Raw genomic sequence first — 20,431 nt, 5'->3', positions numbered from 1 at the left:
GCAGTAGTGATATACATATGCAACGTAACGTAACGTAACGTAACGTAACGTAACGTAATGTAATGTAATGTAATGTGTGTGTGCTCAGTTGTGTCCGACTCTTCGCAGTCCCATGAACTGTAGCCTGCCAGGCTCCTCTGTACATGGAATTTTCAGGCAAGAATACTGGAGTGGGTTGCCATTTCCTTCTCAGGGGATCTTCACGACACAGGTATTGAACCCACATCTCTTGCATCTCTTGAGTCTCTTGCATCGGCATGTGAATTCATTACCACTGCGCCACCTGGGAAACCCTGACATACATCTACTTTTGTTTATATGTCATGTGACGCTTAATCACTTGTCCATACCAAGCTGCAAGCGTAGCTAGAAAAATATAGTCTTAGTTGGATTGCATGAACTCATCTTGTGAAATACAATCATACAACATTAAGGGGTGAAAATTTTGTTATAACACTAAAAATATATGCAACAATATAGCAGAGACAAATTTCTTTAATGAATCCTGAAACAGTCTTGGCCATTTTGAGAGCTGAACCCAAGCTGGGCGAAGTATAGTGGCCCTGTACTTCCTGAGACACAGAGATTAATGTAGAAGGAGGGTGGGCACATGACTCAGACCTGAATAATAACAATCCTTTATCTCCTCACTGGATCCAGGAAGTCCTCCTTTCTCTCTTACGTTTTTGGCTTTATTTTTAATATGGCTTATTGAGACTATAAAGATGGGTCTCTAGAGAAGAACAGTCTAAGGAGAGGTAGTTTTTTTTTAATGTAAACAAGATATTTTTAACATTTAATAATGGAGGCAAAAATAAATTCGGATTATTTCTTCCAGATTCCATGATTTTTAAATGTTCCAAAGAATATTATTTCAAATTACACTTAAAAATTCAGTTATAAGAGTATAATACTGGTAAAGGAAATTTTATTAAAATGGCTTATTAAACTGGTAGAATTTAATGGGGCTGCATTTAAGTGATATGAAATTTTTCATATTCTATTAGTGAATTCCAGAAAAAATGGTCTAGCATCTTGTTTTAGAAATTGTTTTTGAAACCTAGGGTACTCAACTATTGGGCCTAATGAAAATATTCAGATAGGAACAATCTCATTATTTAACATCCTGCTACACAAAGTTTGAGAAAAATGAAGAAGCTGACCTCCATCAGGTGCTCACAGAAAATATTATTAAGTGTAGGGCAGGAGGCATGAGGGAGCTGCCTTGGTGGGGCAGGCAGGCTGGACATTTCATGGTTTGAGGTTATGCATCTGTACCTAGAGAAGAGAAATGACTGATATTGTCACCAGGAGACTTGAGCTGAATTTCAGGTAATTGCAGCCCACCATTGGGATAGAAATAAGATCATAAAGAAATAAAAGACCCATATGAGGCAGGTGTTCAGAGTCTCCTAAAACTGGGAGTGGAACAGCAATACTGAGAAAAACCTTTTGGCATTCCAGGTTTTACATAAAGAACCACATAATTGCAAAACTCCACTGGAGAAATTTGAGGCTTTATTCACTTAAATTAGCTACAGAACAAATAAAACCTGTGTCCACCTGAACTACAACTATACTGAATCATCTTAACAGAAAAGAGATGTACCCATTTCTAAGCATAAATACTATTTCATTCCCAACTACTTTTTACACAGTCACCAGCATTCAGTAAAAAATTATGAGACACAGAAAAAAAAAATGAAGTAAAAGCTATCCATTGTGAAGACATAAAGCAAGCAGCAGAAATAGAGATAGACCAAGTACTGGAACCATCAGACAGCCCTTTTAAAATCACTATAATTATTATGTTAAAGGATCTAGTGGGAAAATAAACACAGTAGACAGATGTGAATTTTCAGTGGAGAACTGGAAACTATTAGTGGAGTCAGATAGAAATACTGTAAGTGACAATTAAGGTGTCCTTTATAGCCTTGTGGGCTATAGTCCAGGGGGTCACAAAGAATCAGACACGACTGAGCAACTAACACACACTTTAATGGGTTTAGCAGATGACCAAATGAGTACACAGTGGAGGAAAGAAAGAGAACTTTAGATAGGTCAATAGAATTTAAACTGAACTGTGAAGTTATTCAAGGAATGAAAGAAATGACTGAGCATCCAGTAGCTCAGTTATCATAAAACAATATCAAAAGATTTGCTATACATGTAATATTAAAAAATCAAAAGGAAAGAGAACCTTCCAAAATTACTGAAAGACAGCACACCACAGGTTCAGAAGTTCAGAGAAACCCAAGGATAAATACAAAGAAAAGCACAACATAGGCAGAGTAATGAGAGCTAAACAAAAAGATCTTGAAGGCTATCAGAAAAACAGATGCTACATACAGGGAAACAAGGGTAAGAATATGAACAACTTCTTTCTGGAAACTGCAAGTTAGGGAAAGTGGAAAAACATTTCTAAAGTACTGAATAAAACAATATTAATTCAGATTTCTTTGCTCAGTAAAACAGTCTCTAATGGATATAAAAATACAGAGATTTCATAGCAAAGCTGATAGAAATATATTTTAATGGACTCAGTGTAAATCCAGCGAAAATTTATACTATTGTTGGTGGAATAAGAAAGTGAAGTCACTCAGTCGTGTCCAACTCTTTGCGACCCTATGGACTGTAGCCTACCAAGCTCCTCAGTCCATGGAATTTTCCAGGCAAGAGTACTGGAGTGGGTTGCCATTTCCTTCTCCAGGGGATCTTCCCAACCCAGGGATTGAACCCAGGTCTCCTGCACTGCAGGCAGATGCTTTACCATCTGAGCCACCAGGGAAGCCCTGGTGGAATAAAGGTGACTTTAAAATTTATATGAAGATTTCTTATTTGTAGGATAGATACAAGAAAGTATCCTTCTAAATATGGCATCAAATATTTGTGAATGTGAGAAAGACAAAAGGCTCTCTTCTATCACTCCTTGAGAAGCACTGATGTTCCTTCTGTCCCTTTTCTTTCAACACGGGTTCAGCTGTTCTTTTCTAAGGCTAACTGAGTATATTTCCTTTAAGCCACATCATCAATGGTGACCGTAAGCACTACTGCAGATACAGCCCTGGAGTCTTGACTGTTCCTCATTTACACTAACACCATTCCACAGGAACAGATTTGGTGCCTCTCAACTGAGGCCAATTGGAAATAGTATCTTCACCTCTTGGTCTTAAGATCCAATCTGTGAAATTAAAATAACAGTTATATAATTTGACATCCTTTGTTACTTGTGACATCTATTTCCAAAGGTGAAGATGTATATGAGAAGATTATCATAAATGTGAAAGTGCCCATTATACATTTCTAATGCATTTCAAGGCTACTTCGTTTTAGGTTAAGAAATTTTCAAATTTGTGACTTAGGCCTCATGTCAATCAAACTTCACTGTCAAAAGCAATTGATTTGCATCTTGCCTATATGTCATTATTATAGTTCCAGTGCCATCAAAACTAGCATTTGTATTGATAAACAGAGTTAATACACACAGCATAGTCTATTGCTGTGTCTTACTTAAGAGCAGTAAGTATACTAGAAATCTGACAGTTTGTAATATGCTCTAAGTTAGCAGTACCAAGCTTGTAACTTTCGATAAGTGACTTTATTTTACCCAGTCTCATCTTTAAAAAATCTCTATAAGAGAAGTAATAATGAAATCAGTATTGATTTTGAAGATACTGTTCTTTTCAACCAAGACAGTTCCTTGGATATTAAATTGTACATTATCATTTTCCTGTATGAATTGTACAGCTTGCAAAGGCAGTTATAAAGTATTATTAGTAAGTGCTCCAGCAAAATAGGCTGCGGTCTTTGGTACCTTTGAAAGTTCAGTTCAAGTCTGGAAGTAAGCTGAACAGTAAGAACAAGACCCTATCTGATTATGGGAAATTCAGCATAATAAAACTCTGCAAAGAAGAGGTAAAAACACAGATGTTAAAATATTTGCTTTTTTCCTTTAATAATAAATCATATTTTGAGCAACTAAAAAATTTCAAACTCCTATAATGTAACCCAATTGGATAATTCATATAAAACCCCACCAGGGCTTCCCTGGTGGCTCAGCAGCAAAGAATCTGCTTGCAGTGCAGGGGACACTGGTTCAACCCGAGTCAGAAAGATTACCTGGAGAAGGGAATGACAACCCACTTCGGTATTCTTGCATGGAGAATTCCATGGACAGAGGAGCCTGGTGGGCTACAGTCTGTGGGGTAGCAAAGACTCTGGACACACTGAGCTACTGTTTCACTTTTTGTGTAATGTTTCTATAGGCTTCCCAGGTGGTGCTAGTGGTAAAGAACCTGCCTGCCAATACAGTAGACATAAGAAATGTGGGTTCCATCCCTGCGTTGGGAAGATCCCCTGGAAGAGGGCACAGCAACCCACTCCAGTATTCTTGCCTGGGAAATCTGTGGACTGAGAAGTCTGGTGGACTACAGTCCAAAGGGTTGCAGAGTCAGATATGACCGAAGTGACTTAGCATGCACGCACCATAATATTTCTATCATTTTTAAGACCTATTCTGCTGGAACTCCTTTTTTCATGAAATTCTTATTACAAAATTCAGACTTAAATTTAAGAAAGTTGGGAAAACCACCAGACAATTCAGGTATGACCTAAATGAAATACCATACCTTACGATTATACAGTGGAAGTGACAAATAGATTCAAGGGATTAGATCTGATAGACAGAGTGCCTGAAGAACTATGGACGGAGGTTTGTGACATTGTACAGGAGGCAGTGATTAAGATCATCCCCAAGAAAAAGAAGTGCAAAAAGGCAAAACGGTTGTCTGAGGAGGGCTTACAGAGCTGAGAAGAGAAGCGAAAGGTACAGGAGAAAAGGAAAGATATATCCATTTGAATGCAGAGTTCCAAAGAATAGCATGGAGAGATAAGAAAGACTTCCTCAGTGATCAATGCAAAGAAATAGAGGGAAACAATACAATGGGAATGATTAGAGATCTCTTCAAGAAAATTAGAGATACCAAGGGAATTTTTCATGCAAAGATGGGCACAATAGAACACAGAAATGGTATGGACCTAACAGAAGCAGAAGATATTGAGAAGAGATGGCAAGAATACACAGAAGAACAATACAAAAAAAAGATCTTCATGACCCAGATGATCACGATGGTGTGATCACTCACCTAGAGTCAGACATCCTGGAATGCAAAGTCAAGTGGGCCTTCGGAAGCATCATTATGAACTAGTGGAGGTGATGGAATTCCAGCTGAGCTATTTCAAATCCTAAAAGATGATGCTGTGAAAGTGCTACACTCAACATGTCAGCAAATCTGGAAAACTCAGCAGTGGCCCCAGGACTGGAAAAGCTCAGTTTTCATTGGAGTCCCAGAGAAAGGCAATGCCAAAGAATGTTCAAACTACTGCACAATTTCACTCATCTCACACGCTAGCAAGATAAGTTCAGTTCAGTTGCTCAGCTGGCTCTGACTCCTTCCGATCCCATGGACTGCAACACACCAGGCTTCCCTGTCCATCACCAACTCCTGGAGCCTACTCAAATTCATGTCCATCGCATCGGTTCTGCCATCCAACCATCTCATCCTCTGTGATCCCCTTCTCCTCCCGCTTTCAATCTTTCCCAGCATCAGGGTCTTTTCCAATGAGTCAGTTCTCTGCATCAGGTGCCTAAAGTATTGAAGTTTCAGATTCAGCATCAGTCCTTCCGATGAATATTCAGGACTCATTTCCTTTAGGATTGACAGGCTAGATCTCCTTGCAGTCCAAGGGATTCTCAAGAATCTTCTCCAACACCACAGTTCAAAAGTATCAATAATTCAGCACTCAGCTTTCTTTATGATCCAACTCTCACATTCATACATGACCACTGGAAAAACCAGAGCTTTGACTACATGGACCTTTGCTGGTAAAGCAATGTCTCTACTTTTAAATATGCTATCTAGGTTGGTCATATTTTTTCTTCCAAGAAGTAACCATCTTTTAATTTCATGGCAGTGATTTTGAAGCCCCCAAAATAAAATCTTTCACTGTTTCCACTGTTTCCCCATCTATTTGCATGAAGTGATGGGACCAGATGCCATGATCTTAGTTTTCTGAATGTTGAGTTTTAAGCTAACTTTTTCACTCTCCTCTTTCACCTTCATCAAGAGGCTCTTTAGTTCTTCTTCATTGCCATAGGGTGGTGTCATTTGTGTGTCTGAGATTATTGATATTTCTCCTAGCAATCTTGATTCCAGCTTGTACTTCATCCAGCCTGGCATTTCACATGATGTAGTCTGCGTAGCAGTTAAACAAGCAGGATAACAATATATAGCCTTGAAGTACTCCTTTCCCAATTTGGAACCAGTCTGTTGCTACATGTCCAGTTCTAACTGCTGCTTCTTGACCTGTACACAGATTTCTCAGGAGGCAGGTCAGGAGGTCTGGTATTCCCATCTCTTGAAGAATTTTCCACAGTTTGTTGTGATCCACACAATCAAAAGCTTTGGCATACTGAATAAGATTTTTTCTGGAACTCTCTTGCTTTTGCGATGATCCACAGATGTTGGCAATTTGATCTCTGGTTCCTCTGCCTTTCTTAAATCCAGATTAAACATCTGGAAGTTCATGATTCATGTATTATTGAAGCCTGGCTTGGAGAATTTTGAGCATTACTTTGCTAGCATGTGAGATGAGTGCAATTGTGTGGTAGTTTGAACGTTTTTTAGACTTCCCTGGTGGCTCAGATGGTAAAGTGTCTGTCTACAAAGCAGGAGACCCGCTGGAGAAGGAAATGGCAATCCACTCCAGTACTATTGCCTGGAAAATCTCATGGACAGAGGAGCTTGGTAGGCTACAGTCCATGGGGTCGCAAAGAGTCAGACATGACTGAGCGACTTCATCATTTCATTTGAACATTCTTTGGCATTGCCTTTCTTTGAGATTGGAATGAAAACTGAGCTTTTCCAGTCCTGGGGCCACTGCTGAGTTTTCCAGATTTGCTGGCATATTGAGTGTAGCACTTTCACAGCATCATCTTTTAGGATTTGAAGTAGCGCAACTGAAATTATATCACCTCCACTAGCTTTGTTTGTAGTGATGCTTCATAAGGCCCACTTGACTTTGCATTTCAGGATATCTGACTCTAGGTGAGTGATCACACCATCCTGGTTACCTGGGTCATGAAGAACTTTTTTGTATAGATCTTCTGTGTATTCTTGCCATCTCTTCTCAATATCTTCTGCTTCTGTTAGGTCCATACCATTTCTGTGTTCTATTGTGCCCATCTTTGCATGAAAAATTCCCTTGGTATCTCTAATTTTCTTGAAGAGATCTCTAATCATTCCCATTGTATTGTTTCCCTCTATTTCTTTGCATTGACCACTGAGGAAGTCTTTCTTATCTCTCCGTGCTATTCTTTGGAACTCTGCATTCAAATGGTTATATCTTTCCATTTCTCCTTTACCTTTAGTGCTAGCAAAGTAATGCTCAAAATTCTGCAAGCCAGGCTTCAACAGTATGTGAACTGTGAACTTCCAGGTGTTCAAGGTGGACTTAGATAAATCAGAGGAACCAGAGATCAAATTATGAACATCCGTTGGATCATCAAAAAAGCAAGAGTTCCACAAAAACATCTACTTTTGCTTTCTTGACTACACCAAAACCTTTGACTGTGTGGATCACAACAAAATGTGGAAAATTCTTCAAGAGATGGGAATACCAGATCAACTAACCTGCCTCTTGAGAAACCTGTATGCAGGTCAAGAACCAAAATTAGAACTGGACATGGAACAACAGACTGCTTCCAAATTGGGAAAGGAGTACGTCAAGGCTGTATATCGTCACTCTGCTTATTTAATTTATATGCAGAGTACATCATGAGAAACACTGCACTGGATGAAGCACAAGCTGGAATCAAGATTGCCGGGAGAAATATCAATAACCTCAGATATGCAAGTGACACTACCCTTATGGCAGAAAGTGAAGAACTAAAGAGCCTCTTGATGAAAGTGAAAGAGGAGAGTGAAAAAGTTAGCTTAAAACTCAACATTCAGAAAACTAAGATCATGGCATCTGGTCCCATCACTTCATGCAAATAGATGGGGAAACAGTGAAAGATTTTATTCTGGGTGGGGGGCTCCAAAATCACTGCCGGTGGTGATTGTAGCCATGAAATTAAAAGATGCTTGCTCCTTGGAAGAAAAAATATGACCAACCTAGATAGCATATTAAAAAGCAGAGACATTGCTTTACCAGCAAAGGTCCATGTAGTCAAAGCTCTGGTTTTTCCAGTGGTCATGTATGGATGTGAGAGTTGGACTCTAAAGAAAGCTGAGTGCTGAAGAACTGATGCTTTTGGTCTGTGGTGTTGGAGAAGACTCTTGAGAGTCCCTTGGACTGCAAGGAGATCCAACCTGTCAATCCTAATAGAAATGAGTCCTGAATATTCATTGGAAGAAATGATGCCTAAGCTGAAACTCCAGTATTTTGGCCACCTGATGTGGAGAATCAACTCATTGGAAAAGACCCTGATGCTGAGAAAGATTGAAGGTTGGAGGAGAAGGGGATGACAGAGAATGAGAATGAGATGGTTGAATGGCATCACTAAGTCGATGGACATGAGTTTGAATAAGCTCCGGGAGTTGGTGATAGACAGGAAAGCCTGGCATGCTACAGACCATGGATCACAAAGAACTGGACATGACTGATGACTGTACTGAGCTGATTTTACTGGAGATAAAATAAAGAAACAAAAAGGAAATAAAATGTATAAGAAAATATTTAATTTTTTACTATTAAAATAATTTTCAGTCATTTTAGGGAAATATAGAAATCCCTGAAGATATAACTATTGGGAGAAAAAAAGCCAAAGTGGTAGAATTATTTTTAAAATTTTACAGTTATTTGCATTATATATATATATATATACAGATATTTTTATAACCTATAGTTTTTAATAAAAATCAGTAGGCTTTCATATATGATTGCAAGCAATTACACTCATTTAATTTTAGTACTGTAAGCAAGGCTCAAAATTAAATGCCAGCATTTGGGGCTTAAAATTAAATGAGCCCCATGATATTGTTTGTCACATTATGTTGCATTCCTTATACTATTTATTTATAGTCTTAAAGGATTATAAACAAAATCCAATAGAAATTGGTTCATAATATAAATACCCTATTTAAGTTATGCCCTTGGTGAGGACAGAAGGAAGCTTAGACTTCTTTAGCTTTTCAGCTTTTGACATAATTTCCATGCTGGTGGTTCTTTCCATCTTCTAGAGTACTTCTGTTTCATTATGATGTTATTTACTTACAGCTTAGAATAATCTAAGCAGATCTTCTACTAACCATGACCAGGAATCATATAATTGCCCATAAACTGAGTATCCTCCAACCAGTTGGAAACCATACATTGTATACTGTCTGCACTAAGAAGCCAGGTTAGTTTTTATATGTTTTTGTCGTCGATGCTTCTCCTTGATGGCCTCCAGCACAAAACCATTTGGCAAGAGTGATGTCCACCTGAGTTCAATCAAGATCCATGTGACTTGGGTTATTATAGAAACACTCCCCACTCCAGGTCACTTCCAATCCCCACTGAAAAAAATATGGAAAATTAGAGGTACAAGAGAAAGTTTCCCTGGTAGAACCTGCCCAATATCACTGCCAAGAGGCAATGATAAAATGTCCCTTATAACAAAAGTCATAATCTTTTTAAGGAAGCAGTCAATACTTAAACTATTGGTACATTTACCAAGAAATTAGTAAAATGCACGTTTTACCCATTGAGTATCATAACTTAATAATTCAATACAAAAGTTCAGTATAATTATCATGAAGTTTATTTAAATGATGATTGTGTCAAGTTCTATAGCTTCTTGTTTCTTTGTGTCTTCAGTGAAAATGAACAAGTAAATGAAATTCTAGTGTTTAGCTCTTTAGAGTAAGATGCATGTATCATCTGGTGAGTCATTCCTCAGAAGATTCTGGAGTTTTTCATGAAGTTTTCTGTTCTCAGCTTGGATTATCTCCTTGAGCCTTTTAACCTCTTCCTAAAGAGTGATACATAAAATGAAAGAGCTGAGCAAAAAGTGGTGTCCAGATCACTGTTTAGGAAAAGTCCCAGTCACTGACTTTCCCTTACTTATTTTAAACAATCAGTAATAAAAGACAGTCCCTAATTCCTCCTTTCCATTCATATCTATTTTACCTCTTACTGTTGGTTTCCTACTTGTGTAATTCTTCTTCCCAGTCTGTTCCTATTGCTGCAGAAACATCATCTCTCAATACCGGAAATATTGGTATCCCAAGAATTATATCCTAAGGCCCCTTCTCCCTTTGTCCTTAAGCAATGTGAATCACATCTTGACTTCAGTTCTCATGTACACACAAAAAAACATCAGATCTAGTATTACAAGGAAAGGTTAAAATTAGTAAAATGCACATTTTATCCATTATGAATATCATAACTTTAAAGCTCAATACAAAAGTTCAACTGGGTGGTCTAGGTGATATCCTCAATCAGGTGATGAGTCTGAGCCTTTGATAAGGGAATTTGTTCCATGTCTCCACAGTCACAGGGTTAAAATAGAAGGAAAGAATGAGTTCAGAAACCCTAGATTGAAAATACTGCCCTTCAGTGTGGGTCTGTAATCTCAAAATTGTCTTGAAACAGTTCTTGGAAAACAAGAACCTACAGGTAGATCAGCCATGATAGGGAGGATGCCCTTTGTCTCCTAAGGGTGCTCACAGAAGCATGTAAGGCTAGGTTTGTAGATATGAAAGCACTGCAGATCCCACTCACTGGGAAGGCTGTTTTGATAATTTGCTAGGCTGTGTGATAGTGGCATTAATTATCTCTTTGGAACTTAATTTTTTCTAATCAGAAAGATGGGGACATAATGGCCCTGATTCACTGAATAGACTAGGTTAAAGAATGTATGTATGGTGCTTTGTACAGTGCTTGGTAGATAGGAACTACTGCCAACTGAGTGATAATAATAGCAGAGGACTGGAGGAAACAAACTCTGCAAGTTAAAGGCCTTCAGAACCAGCAACAATTAAGGTAAAGACAGGGGCATGGACATAGTAATATGAGATTAATTTAACAAGGTAATCTATGACCAAAGAAAAAGACTAGCTAGAAAAATGAACAAAATAACAAAAAGACTAATTACTGTGGGTTAGAAATGTCCTTGGATTTTGTTTAACAAATTATAGTGCTTATGCTGTGCCAAGCACCATTCTAAACTCAAATACTGACTCATTTAAGCTTCAAAATAGCCCTATAAAATAAGTAATATTAATATAAATATCTCCAAACAATAGATTTATTAAGAGGTGGAGCTGGGTTTCTCGCCCACACTATTTGATTCCAGAGTCTTTGCCCTAGGCCACAGTCTTACGCTGCCTCTTCCACGTGTTGGTGCTTCGTGTTCTCACTGATACAGAGAGGGGAGTGTGATTAAAATCCAGAGATGAAATAATTGATGAGTACCTGGAGCTGACCTTCCATGGCCCTCTGTTGCAGTGCCTGCTGGTATACTCTGTTTCTCTCCATTAGTCTCACTTGTTCCTGATGGAATATCTTCCTCTGCTCCATCATTTGCTGATGCTGAGTTAGACTTTCCATCAACCTTTGCGCTTCAGCCTTCATAAACTCTTCTGTTATACCTACCTCAGAGAGGGAGGAAATGACAAACCTCTCTAGGATTAAAGTACCCTTCCTTCTGCCCCCACTCCCTTATTTGTTATTGCCACTACTTCATAGATAAACTTTCCTTGGTCATTTTTCCTCCCTGCAAGTAATCGTATGGTAGCTGAGGGTATATGCCCTATTCAGGTATAGACTGAGGAGCTAAGAATGGTACATGTTTGCCATTCTACCTCTAGTTTAATGATCCCAGGTTTAACCAGGTCAAATTAACATAAAATGTGTAGAATTTCTGTGTTGCATTTCCCCCCCCCCCTTTTTTTTCTCACCTTCAATCTCCTTTTCCCTTGCTGTGAGAGCCAGGTCTATCTGCAAAATGGTAACACTCACAGACTCCTTGGACTCTAAATATTTCTGAAGAGCTTCCTCAGCCTAAGAACCCAAAAAAATATAATCAGAAGTAAAAAATGATTCAGTTCACTTCAGTTGCTCAGTCATGTCCGACTCTGTGACCCCATGAATCGCAGCAGGCCAGGCCTCCCTGTCCATCACCAACTCCCGGAGTTCACTCAAACTCACATCCATCAAGTCAGTGATGCCATCCAGCCATCTCATCCTCTGTCGTCCCCTTCTCCTCCTGCCCCCAATCCCTCCCAGCATCACAGTCTTTTCCAATGAGTCAGCTCTTCTCATGAGGTGGCCAAAGTATTGGAGTTTCAGCTTCAGCATCAGTCCTTCCAACGAATATTCAGGACTGATCTCCTTTAGGATAGACTGGTTGGATCTCCTTGCAGTCTAAGGGACTCTCAAGAGTCTTCTCCAACACCACAGTTCAAAAGCATCAATTCTTCGCCGCTCAGCTTTCTTCACACTCCAATTCTCATATCCATACATGACCACTGGAAAAACCATAGCCTTGACTAGATGGACATTTGTTGGCAAAGTAATATCTCTGCTTTTCAATATGCTAACTAGGTTGGTCATAACTTTCCTTCCAAGGAATAAGCATCTTTTAATTTCATGGCTGCAATCACCATCTGCAGTGATTTTGGAGCCCCCCAAAATAAAGTCTGTTACTGTTTCCCCTGTTTCCCCATCTATTTCCCATGAAGTGATGGGACCAGATGCCATGATCTTAGTTTTCTGAATGTTGAGCTTTAAACCAACTTTTTCACTCTCCTCTTTCACTTTCATCACAAAAGTCTAGTTCAGTTCCACAACTATTATTCTTCCTGTCTGTTGTCATTGATTTTTCAGAGAAGACCCCCTTACAAGCCCCCCCACAATTAATACATAAAACCAAGGATACCTGTATTCCTTTCCTGGGCTCCTGATTGTACTTTACAATCAGCTCGTCTCTCTGCTGAATGAAGAGACAATGGCCTCCGGGTTTTGAATAAACCCCTTGCTTCACATTTTCTTCTAGAGGACAAAAAATATCCTGAAGTAAAGCTGAGCAACGATTCTGTGATGCCTCCAAGTTGCATTTATGAAAGTCATTCTGTTTGGCTGCTAGCTGCATCTTTAAGGGGACAAAGGCCCATAGAAAAGGTATTACCAACACTTCAGTGTGTTTTAGAAATGATTCACAAAGAGAATCTCTGTATTTTTTTCTGGGAATTCAAAGACTACAAGCAATACTATATTCTTTCTACCAAACCTATTGTAAGAAAGTTTCATGGATAATACACTGTAGAAAAGTGACTTTACTTTTGTATCTGAAGTCTTTGGACACCCCTTTCTTTTGCCTCTTCTACTTTAGATAGAATCTTCAGACTACAGATCTCTATCCTCAAGCCCTAATTTTAAATGCAACCTACTGTGTTACTACTGTTTCAATATTATATCGGGTCTGGGATTTCCAGTGAGGAGGTAGAATGGATGATTGGCCTGAATAATGAGCATATGCTATTAAACATGAGGAGATAATCTTTTAGTAGAGCCTTTGGCAATTCTGTATGCCTGATTAATAAAAAAAGGTAAGTTAATACTTTATGAATACAATTTTTTAAGGGATAAGATTGCTTTGAAAACACTAGTCCATGGGTGTAACATAATAAGATGAGTTATCTGTGTGTGAAACTTTTAGAATCTATAGGGTCTAGGGGCTTCCCTGGTGGCTCAGTAATAAAGAATCTACCCGCAATGAAGGAGATGTGGGTTCAATCCCTATGTCGGGAAGAGATCCCCTGGAGAAGGAAATGGCAACCCACTCCGGTACTATTGTCTGGGAAAACCAATGGACAGAGGAGCCAGGAGGGCTACAGTCTATGGGGTTGCAAAGAGTCAGACACGACTTAAGACTAAATAATGACAACAACAGTTGGGTCCAGGGTAGTTATATGCTTTTTGTTGTTACTTGTCTTCAGAATAATAGTGAAATCTTGGTCACATAAGTGATAGTCATTATCTCTCAGTCTAGTAAGGATTGTTTTACTTAAGTCCACATTTTGTATTGCATAGCAACATTTTGCCTTTTATTGCCCCTAAGTCCCATCCACTATAGCAAAAAACTTAATTACCTCTAATTTTTTCTGGTACCCTTGGTCCTCATCCTTGAAAGAGTTCTTCATGAAGACTTCAATGGCCTCTTTCTCACTGGCCCTGTGCAGGTCCAGCAGTTCCTGAAGGGTTTCTGTGGGCAGCTGCAGCTTCTGGCCCATCTCCTGGTCATAACGGGCAATGGCCTTTTGCACTGCAACCGAGTTCTTAATCTGGGCCAAGGTCAGGACTTCACTTTCCATGCAGGGCAGATCCCCACTGTTGATGGCATTGACATACGTCTGCACTAGGTTCTCTAGATCTTAACAGGGGGAAGAGATGCTTGAATTATTTGCAGAGAAAAAGGACATGCTCTGAACTAATTCTGAGAATGTAAATCTAGCATATTCAGCCTTCTGCACAGTGTTCAAACGGACCAAGTAAGTTCCTTTGGGAAATTATGTGATCAAGAAGACAGATCTTTCATTCTCTGAGAAAAGAAAGTGTTCAAAGGAGAAAATTGAAGATTTGTGTGATGACCTACATCTCATCACTTTCTAATTGAGCAGTGAGGAGATGGTTACACAAAGTTGTGTGTATTCACTTATTTAGAATACTATATACCTTTTGCCTATTTACTCTTCCTTTCTTTCTCTCTTCCTCAGATTTCTATTCCCTTCCTTTTCTCATCCACTTGAACATGTAAAGTGTTACCCTCACCTGAAAAAGCACAAAGTAGGCAAATTAGACCAGGTCACCTTACTCTTTGTTGGAACTTTCCTGTTTGTCCTCCTCATCCTTTGCCTACTTGTGTTTGCACTCATCTTCCCTTTAGATTGTAGCAATAATTTACAACACAGACTTCCCTAGCTCAAACTGTAAAGCATCTGCCTACAGTGCAGGAGACCTGGGTTCAATCCCTGGGTTGGGAAGATGCCCTGGAGAAGGAAATGGCAACCCACTCCAGTATCCTTGCCTGGTAAACTCCATGGACAGGGGAGCCTGGTGGGCTATAGTCCTTGGGGTCGCAAAGAGTTGGACATGACTGAGTGACTAACACACAATAATTTACAAAGTTCCAAGACATAGAGTATTTAGGAACAATTGGATTGAGAAGTCTGCTTAGATTTCTTGAAGGGTTTTAGACAATCTGGGCATCTGTTTAATGTTTATGTTAAGTATGTTCCATTTCTACAATGTATGTCTTCCCATTTTCTGCCTATCTAAGGCTGTGGCACTTAACAAGTACTCATTGTATTGGTGGAGCAAGTGCTGCCAACCCATGTGGGCTAGTCTAGTTCAACAGTGGATCATTTATAGGCAGAACTTTTTTAACTTGACATTTTCTTCAGATTATTCTTCCTATTTTATCTTATTTTGCAAACATTACTAAAAACATTTAACTATATTTTTTGAAATATTTAATAAATATGATACCTATGATTTTCTTGGTAGTATCTAACTATGCATTTTTAGCATTGACAGTGGAAGGAAAAATTACAATAGTGCTCTCATTCTCTATTTTGAATTGAAGGAAAACCTTTGAAAATGTACTCACGAGATCCACTGGCCTTGATGCCTCCTGAAAGAGTTTTAGTCTTGGAATGGCTAAAGATGTAGGAACAGAATTCTGCCACTTGTTGTACAAACTTAGGATCCAGATCATCATTATGCAGTGTCTCAAGCTGGGCAAGCTTCTTCTGGTGAGTGGGCAAGTCAAAAATGAAGCATTTCTTTATTGGAAAGAATTTCTGTATACACAGACGGGGCAGATTAAAATTTTGAAGATGTTGGTTGGGGCCTGTGGAGGGAAAAATAGGATTTATTTAGTATCAAATTAACATTCATTTTAATCTATTTCCCACAAATAAATATGGCCTCTGCCTGATGTTGGGCTTCCCTTTGGCTCAGCTGGTAAAGAATCTGCCTACAATGTGGGAGACCTGGGCTCAATCCCAGGTTACAAAGATCACCTGAAGAAGGGAAAGGCTACCCACTCCAGTATTCTGGCCTGGAGAATCCCACTGACTGTACAGTCCAAGGGGTCACAAAGAGTCGAACACAACTGAACGACTTTCACTTAACCTCCCTGATGTTATTTACTTCACTACATTTTCACAAACCCAAAGCAAAAGCTTAAAAGGTGATCAACCAGGGAAAGGAAAATAGAAAAGTAATTTGCTCCAAGAACAGGGAATAATATAATCTAATATGGACTCTATTAGTTCATTTAAATTAATAGTATTATTAATAATTAATACCATTAATAGTATTATTAATACCGTGTATTGTTAATAGTATTATTAACTAGCAAATATTATTGATTGATTTTAATTAATTAATCAAAATAATTTAATTAATTAAAATAGTTAATTATTAATTAACAATTATTAATTATTAATGCTATTAATAGTATTGTTAATACTATGTAGTCATTTAGTCAGCTGAGTAACTATAGGAAACTATAAGTTTAACCAGCGACATACAAGAGATAACTTCTTGTGCTATTTTTCTCCCTCTTTCCAAAATTGGAGTCCGTTACCTTGCTTTGGCCTCAGTGAATTCTCCAGATATTCATCTGCTGTGATGAGTTGCCCATTTGCTTCCAGGTCAAGGTAGAAATCTCTCAGAGTCCACACTAAGTCTGGACAGATTCTCACAAAGTCAGCTGTGTTGTCTACCCTGTTAAGATTAGGTGAGGTATCTATTCTTAGCAGATGTGACAGTTCTGTCACATAGCTGAGATGCAATTAAGGAAAACTTTTGGAAATAGGACTGCATCTGGGCCATATTTAATTCCATGCCTTTATATGCTTTTATATTCTCTTTGGATTGTAACCAAGTCCTCCTTTCATTCAGTAAACAAAGGACTTTGTCTTGTTCTTTTAATGTTCACAGTGTTTTCACCTTTGTGTTTGATACACAAGGACTCATGAGCTGGTGAATGGAGGAATTCTTTCTGGCTTTGGTACCATCCTGGACCACAAAAGGATACTGCAAGAGGTCGATAGCTCCCTGGTCAATTTTGTTCATGGTGTTGTATACAAAAGTACTACTCAATAGTAGTGCCAGTACAGCTATATGGGTGTCATTAGTCTTGTCGCCCTAGAAGTCAGAATAAATTTCAGTCATGTCTCATGGCACTCCCATATGAGCAGCTACTAAAAATAGACCCTTGATCTACAAATGTTAAACAAGAAACACTAAAATGGTTGTGAGAAACATGGGAAATTTAGTTCTGCCATTAGCATTGATAATTTTATATAAAACCATATTTTGTTACCTTATCAGTCCCTTTTATAACTGGTTAGGTATTTGCAAAATCGACAGTCAAAGTTACTGAAGGTAACCAGAGTAGTTAAAATCAAGATTTTCAACTGTGTGAAACAAAGTAGGTCTGTATGCATAATACATGCATCTATTTTATTGAGCAACTTATACACAGGGAAGTTCATATTACTGATCTTATTTAATACTCAAAAACAATGCTGTGAGAATAAGGTTTTAACTACTGTCTCTATGTTGCAGGTAAGTAAACTAAAGCAAAAATGGGTTGATCATTTTGAATTGTGGTAAATCAAAAGCAAAATGAAGACATGAAAAACAAGGAGAAGTACAAGGGAAAGATCCCGTTTTGTGCTCAAGCCAGCTCATACCAGCTTATAATAGCTGGTTGTGTACACATTTTCTGAGCCTTGAGTTTAGTGACTTCACTTTGGTAGCTTGGAGGCAGCTGTGATGGGAGCACTTAGAAAACTGGAAAGTACTACAAATCAAGGCTTTTTTTCTTGCCAGTAGAAGTGGAAAAATAACGTGCATCTCCTGTGCAAATGATAAAATGGATGAGACCAAAGGGGAAATAGGAGATCTGAGGAGACTTATTCTTGTTTGTCAAAGTCTTAAGAGCTGCAAGTACTAGTATCCTGATTTGGACTCAAGTTCTGCTGCCCTGAAGCCCACTGCTAACCTCTGTCCTCTGCAGGGTCAGACTCATGATGGTGACTTTTTTTGCACCATCTCTCTCTTCAGTTCAGTTAGCTGCCCAGTCTCCCAATTGTGATTCTGGCTTTCACACCTATTTTTCTCACTTCAGTTTCTAAAATTTAACTATTAAAAACAGAAAGGGGAAAAAACATATACCCTGGTCAAGTAGAAGTAAAAAAAAAAAAAGTCTCCCCATGTAAAGAGTGTTCAGGGATGAGGAGGTTGATTAAAAAGAAATTCTTTTTCCTTACCTTCTCTACGTCTCCAAGTCCCTCAGTGTCAAGAAGAACCAGGGTGTGGTTTGGTTTCTTGGGGTGAGGCACACACCACATCCAGATGCCCTTCGTGTGAGACTGCACTGTAGATCCAACTGAGAAGCCTACAGGGGGAGTTGAGACGCTGTAATAGAGGAGTGGATCTGGAAACTGGAGACTGTCTTAATAAGTGAGCTACCATGTAAAGAAAGCAAGGCGAGGATATGGCAGAAAATATAACTCTGTATTGATCTGAATTACAATAGAGGAATGCGATAATAAGAATGCCAAGTACCATAGGGCTGGAAATTTAACATTTCTTTTTTTGCAAGAATATTATACTATCAAAATTTAGTCGCTTATAAATACAATATGTAAAAGTTATTTCATTGATGTCTTCTTATAATTGGAAAGTACTGTAATTTTTCTAAGTAGATACTGAGGAAAAAAATGAGGTGATATGTCAGAAGCAGAACTCTACCTTTCATCTCCCAGAAGATCATTAGCTAGATTTGAGCCAAGCATTAGCTTTCAATATTCCTCCCAGGTCTCTAACTTTCTCTCCTCACATCACTGTGCTGCATGTTGGGAGTGCAGGTAGACAGAAGGGACTCAGCTGGGCTCTGCTGGAGTCACTCACCCTTGTTCTTCCCAGCCAGCTTGTTTATCAGGTAGGATTTGCCTGTGCGGTTGAGGCCCATGATAGCCACCACCACAACAGGCTGCCTGATGGCAGACAGGATCTTCAGAGCTTCTGGATTAATCAGCAGTGGCCCATTAGTGTTCTCAATGAGGCACAAGGGTTCTGGCATGTGAATCAATGGGGCCATGTCCATGGTGTCACCTGATGTTCAAGGAAAGACATGGGAAAGACTGAAGTTTCTATTCATAAAGCAGAAAAAAGTCATTTTACTTCCTCAACCTGTAGACATACTTCTCCCCAGATGGTCTAAGTTTCTGAAGAAGTGAATTATAATAAATAAAAAGATAGTAAAAAGGGTCATAATAACATAAGTCCAAGCCCTTCAACACAAGAGAAGTCCTAGAACCAACAATACGAGAGAAGACTCTACACATGGACATGACCAGATGGTCAATACCAAAATCAGATTCATTATGTTCTTTGAAGCCAAAGATGGAGAAACTCTATACAGTCAGCAAAAAAAGAAAAAAGAAAGAAAGAAAAAGAAAAAGAGTAGGAGCTGATTGTGGCTCAGATCGTGAATTCCTTACTGCAAAATTCAGACTTAAATTGAAGAAAGTAGGGAAACCACTAGACAATTCAGGTATGACCTAAATCAAATTCCTTACGATTATAAGGTGGAAGTGACAAATAGATTCAAGGGATTAGATCTGAGAGTGCTGGAAGAACTATGGATGGAGTTTCATGACATTGTACAGGAGGTAGTGATCAAGACAGTCCCCAAGAAAAAGAAATACAAAGAGGCAAAATGGTTGTCTGAGGAAGGCTTACAGATAGCTGAGAAAAGAAGAGAAGTGAAAGGCAAAGGAGAAAAGGAAAGATATACCCATTTGAATACAGAGTTCCAAAGAATAGCATGGAGAGATAAGAAAGCCTTCCTCAGTGATCAGTGCAAAGAAATAGAGGAAAACAATACAATGGGAAAGACTAGATATTTCTTCAAGAAAATTAGAGATACCAAGGGAATATTTCATGCAAAGATGGGCTCAATAAAGGACTGAAATGATATGGACCTAACAGAAGCAGAAGATATTAGGAAGAGATGGCAAGAATACACAGAACAATACAAAAAAGATCTTCATGACCCAGATAATCACGATGGTGTGATCACTCACCTAGAGACAGACATCCTGGAATACGAAGTCAAGTGGGCCTCAGGAAGCATCAACATGAACAAAGCTAGTGGAGGTGATGGAATTCCAGCTGAGCTATTTCAAATCCTAAAAGATGATGCTGTTAAGATGCTGCACTCAACATGCCAGCCAATCTGGAAAACTCAGCAGTGGCCACACGACTGGAAAAAGGCAGTTTTCATTCCAATCCCAAGAAAAGGCAATGCCAAAGAACATCAAACTACCACACATTTTCACTAATCTCACATGCTAGCAAAGTG

The 20,431-nt window shown here is 38.8% G+C and overlaps 1 protein-coding gene across 4 annotated transcripts; it reads right to left on the bottom strand.

Annotated features, from left to right (window-relative positions):
* Positions 1 to 9,838: 9,838 nt before the first annotated feature.
* On the bottom strand, positions 9,839 to 19,171 carry LOC138074562 (guanylate-binding protein 5-like). Of its 4 annotated transcripts, none has more exons than XM_068966735.1 (10): positions 18,976 to 19,171; positions 18,333 to 18,460; positions 17,093 to 17,202; positions 16,640 to 16,836; positions 15,656 to 15,898; positions 14,139 to 14,419; positions 12,926 to 13,138; positions 11,946 to 12,048; positions 11,461 to 11,636; positions 9,839 to 10,015 (listed from the first exon to the last, which is right to left on the bottom strand). In XM_068966735.1, the coding sequence occupies exons 1-10, from the start codon at positions 19,169 to 19,171 to the stop codon at positions 9,902 to 9,904; spliced, it is 1,761 nt and encodes a 586-aa protein (XP_068822836.1). In that variant the 3' UTR covers positions 9,839 to 9,901. The 4 variants fall into 4 exon arrangements, with proteins under 4 accessions (XP_068822836.1, XP_068822837.1, XP_068822839.1 ...); XM_068966736.1 differs by having other exon boundaries at positions 11,461 to 11,627; XM_068966738.1 differs by lacking the exon at positions 9,839 to 10,015 and adding an exon at positions 10,302 to 10,368.
* Positions 19,172 to 20,431: the final 1,260 nt, after the last annotated feature.

Source organism: Capricornis sumatraensis, chromosome 2 (assembly GCF_032405125.1).
Source record: "Capricornis sumatraensis isolate serow.1 chromosome 2, serow.2, whole genome shotgun sequence".
NCBI lineage: Eukaryota > Metazoa > Chordata > Mammalia > Artiodactyla > Bovidae > Capricornis > Capricornis sumatraensis.
Note: the sequence above shows the minus strand (reverse complement) of the source record. Positions and strands in the feature narration are given on the sequence as shown.

Bases quoted from the DNA above. Each gene is read 5' to 3' on its own strand.
- LOC138074562 (XM_068966735.1), bottom strand. From the start codon at position 19,171: ATGGACATGGCCCCATTGATTCACATGCCAGAACCCTTGTGCCTCATT. The intron at 14,420-15,655 runs GTGAGTACATTT...CCCCCTGTTAAG, and splicing joins CATCAAGGCCAGTGGATCTC to ATCTAGAGAACCTAGTGCAG. The intron at 10,016-11,460 runs GTACTCATCAAT...ATCACTCTTTAG, and splicing joins CCATGGAAGGTCAGCTCCAG to GAAGAGGTTAAAAGGCTCAA.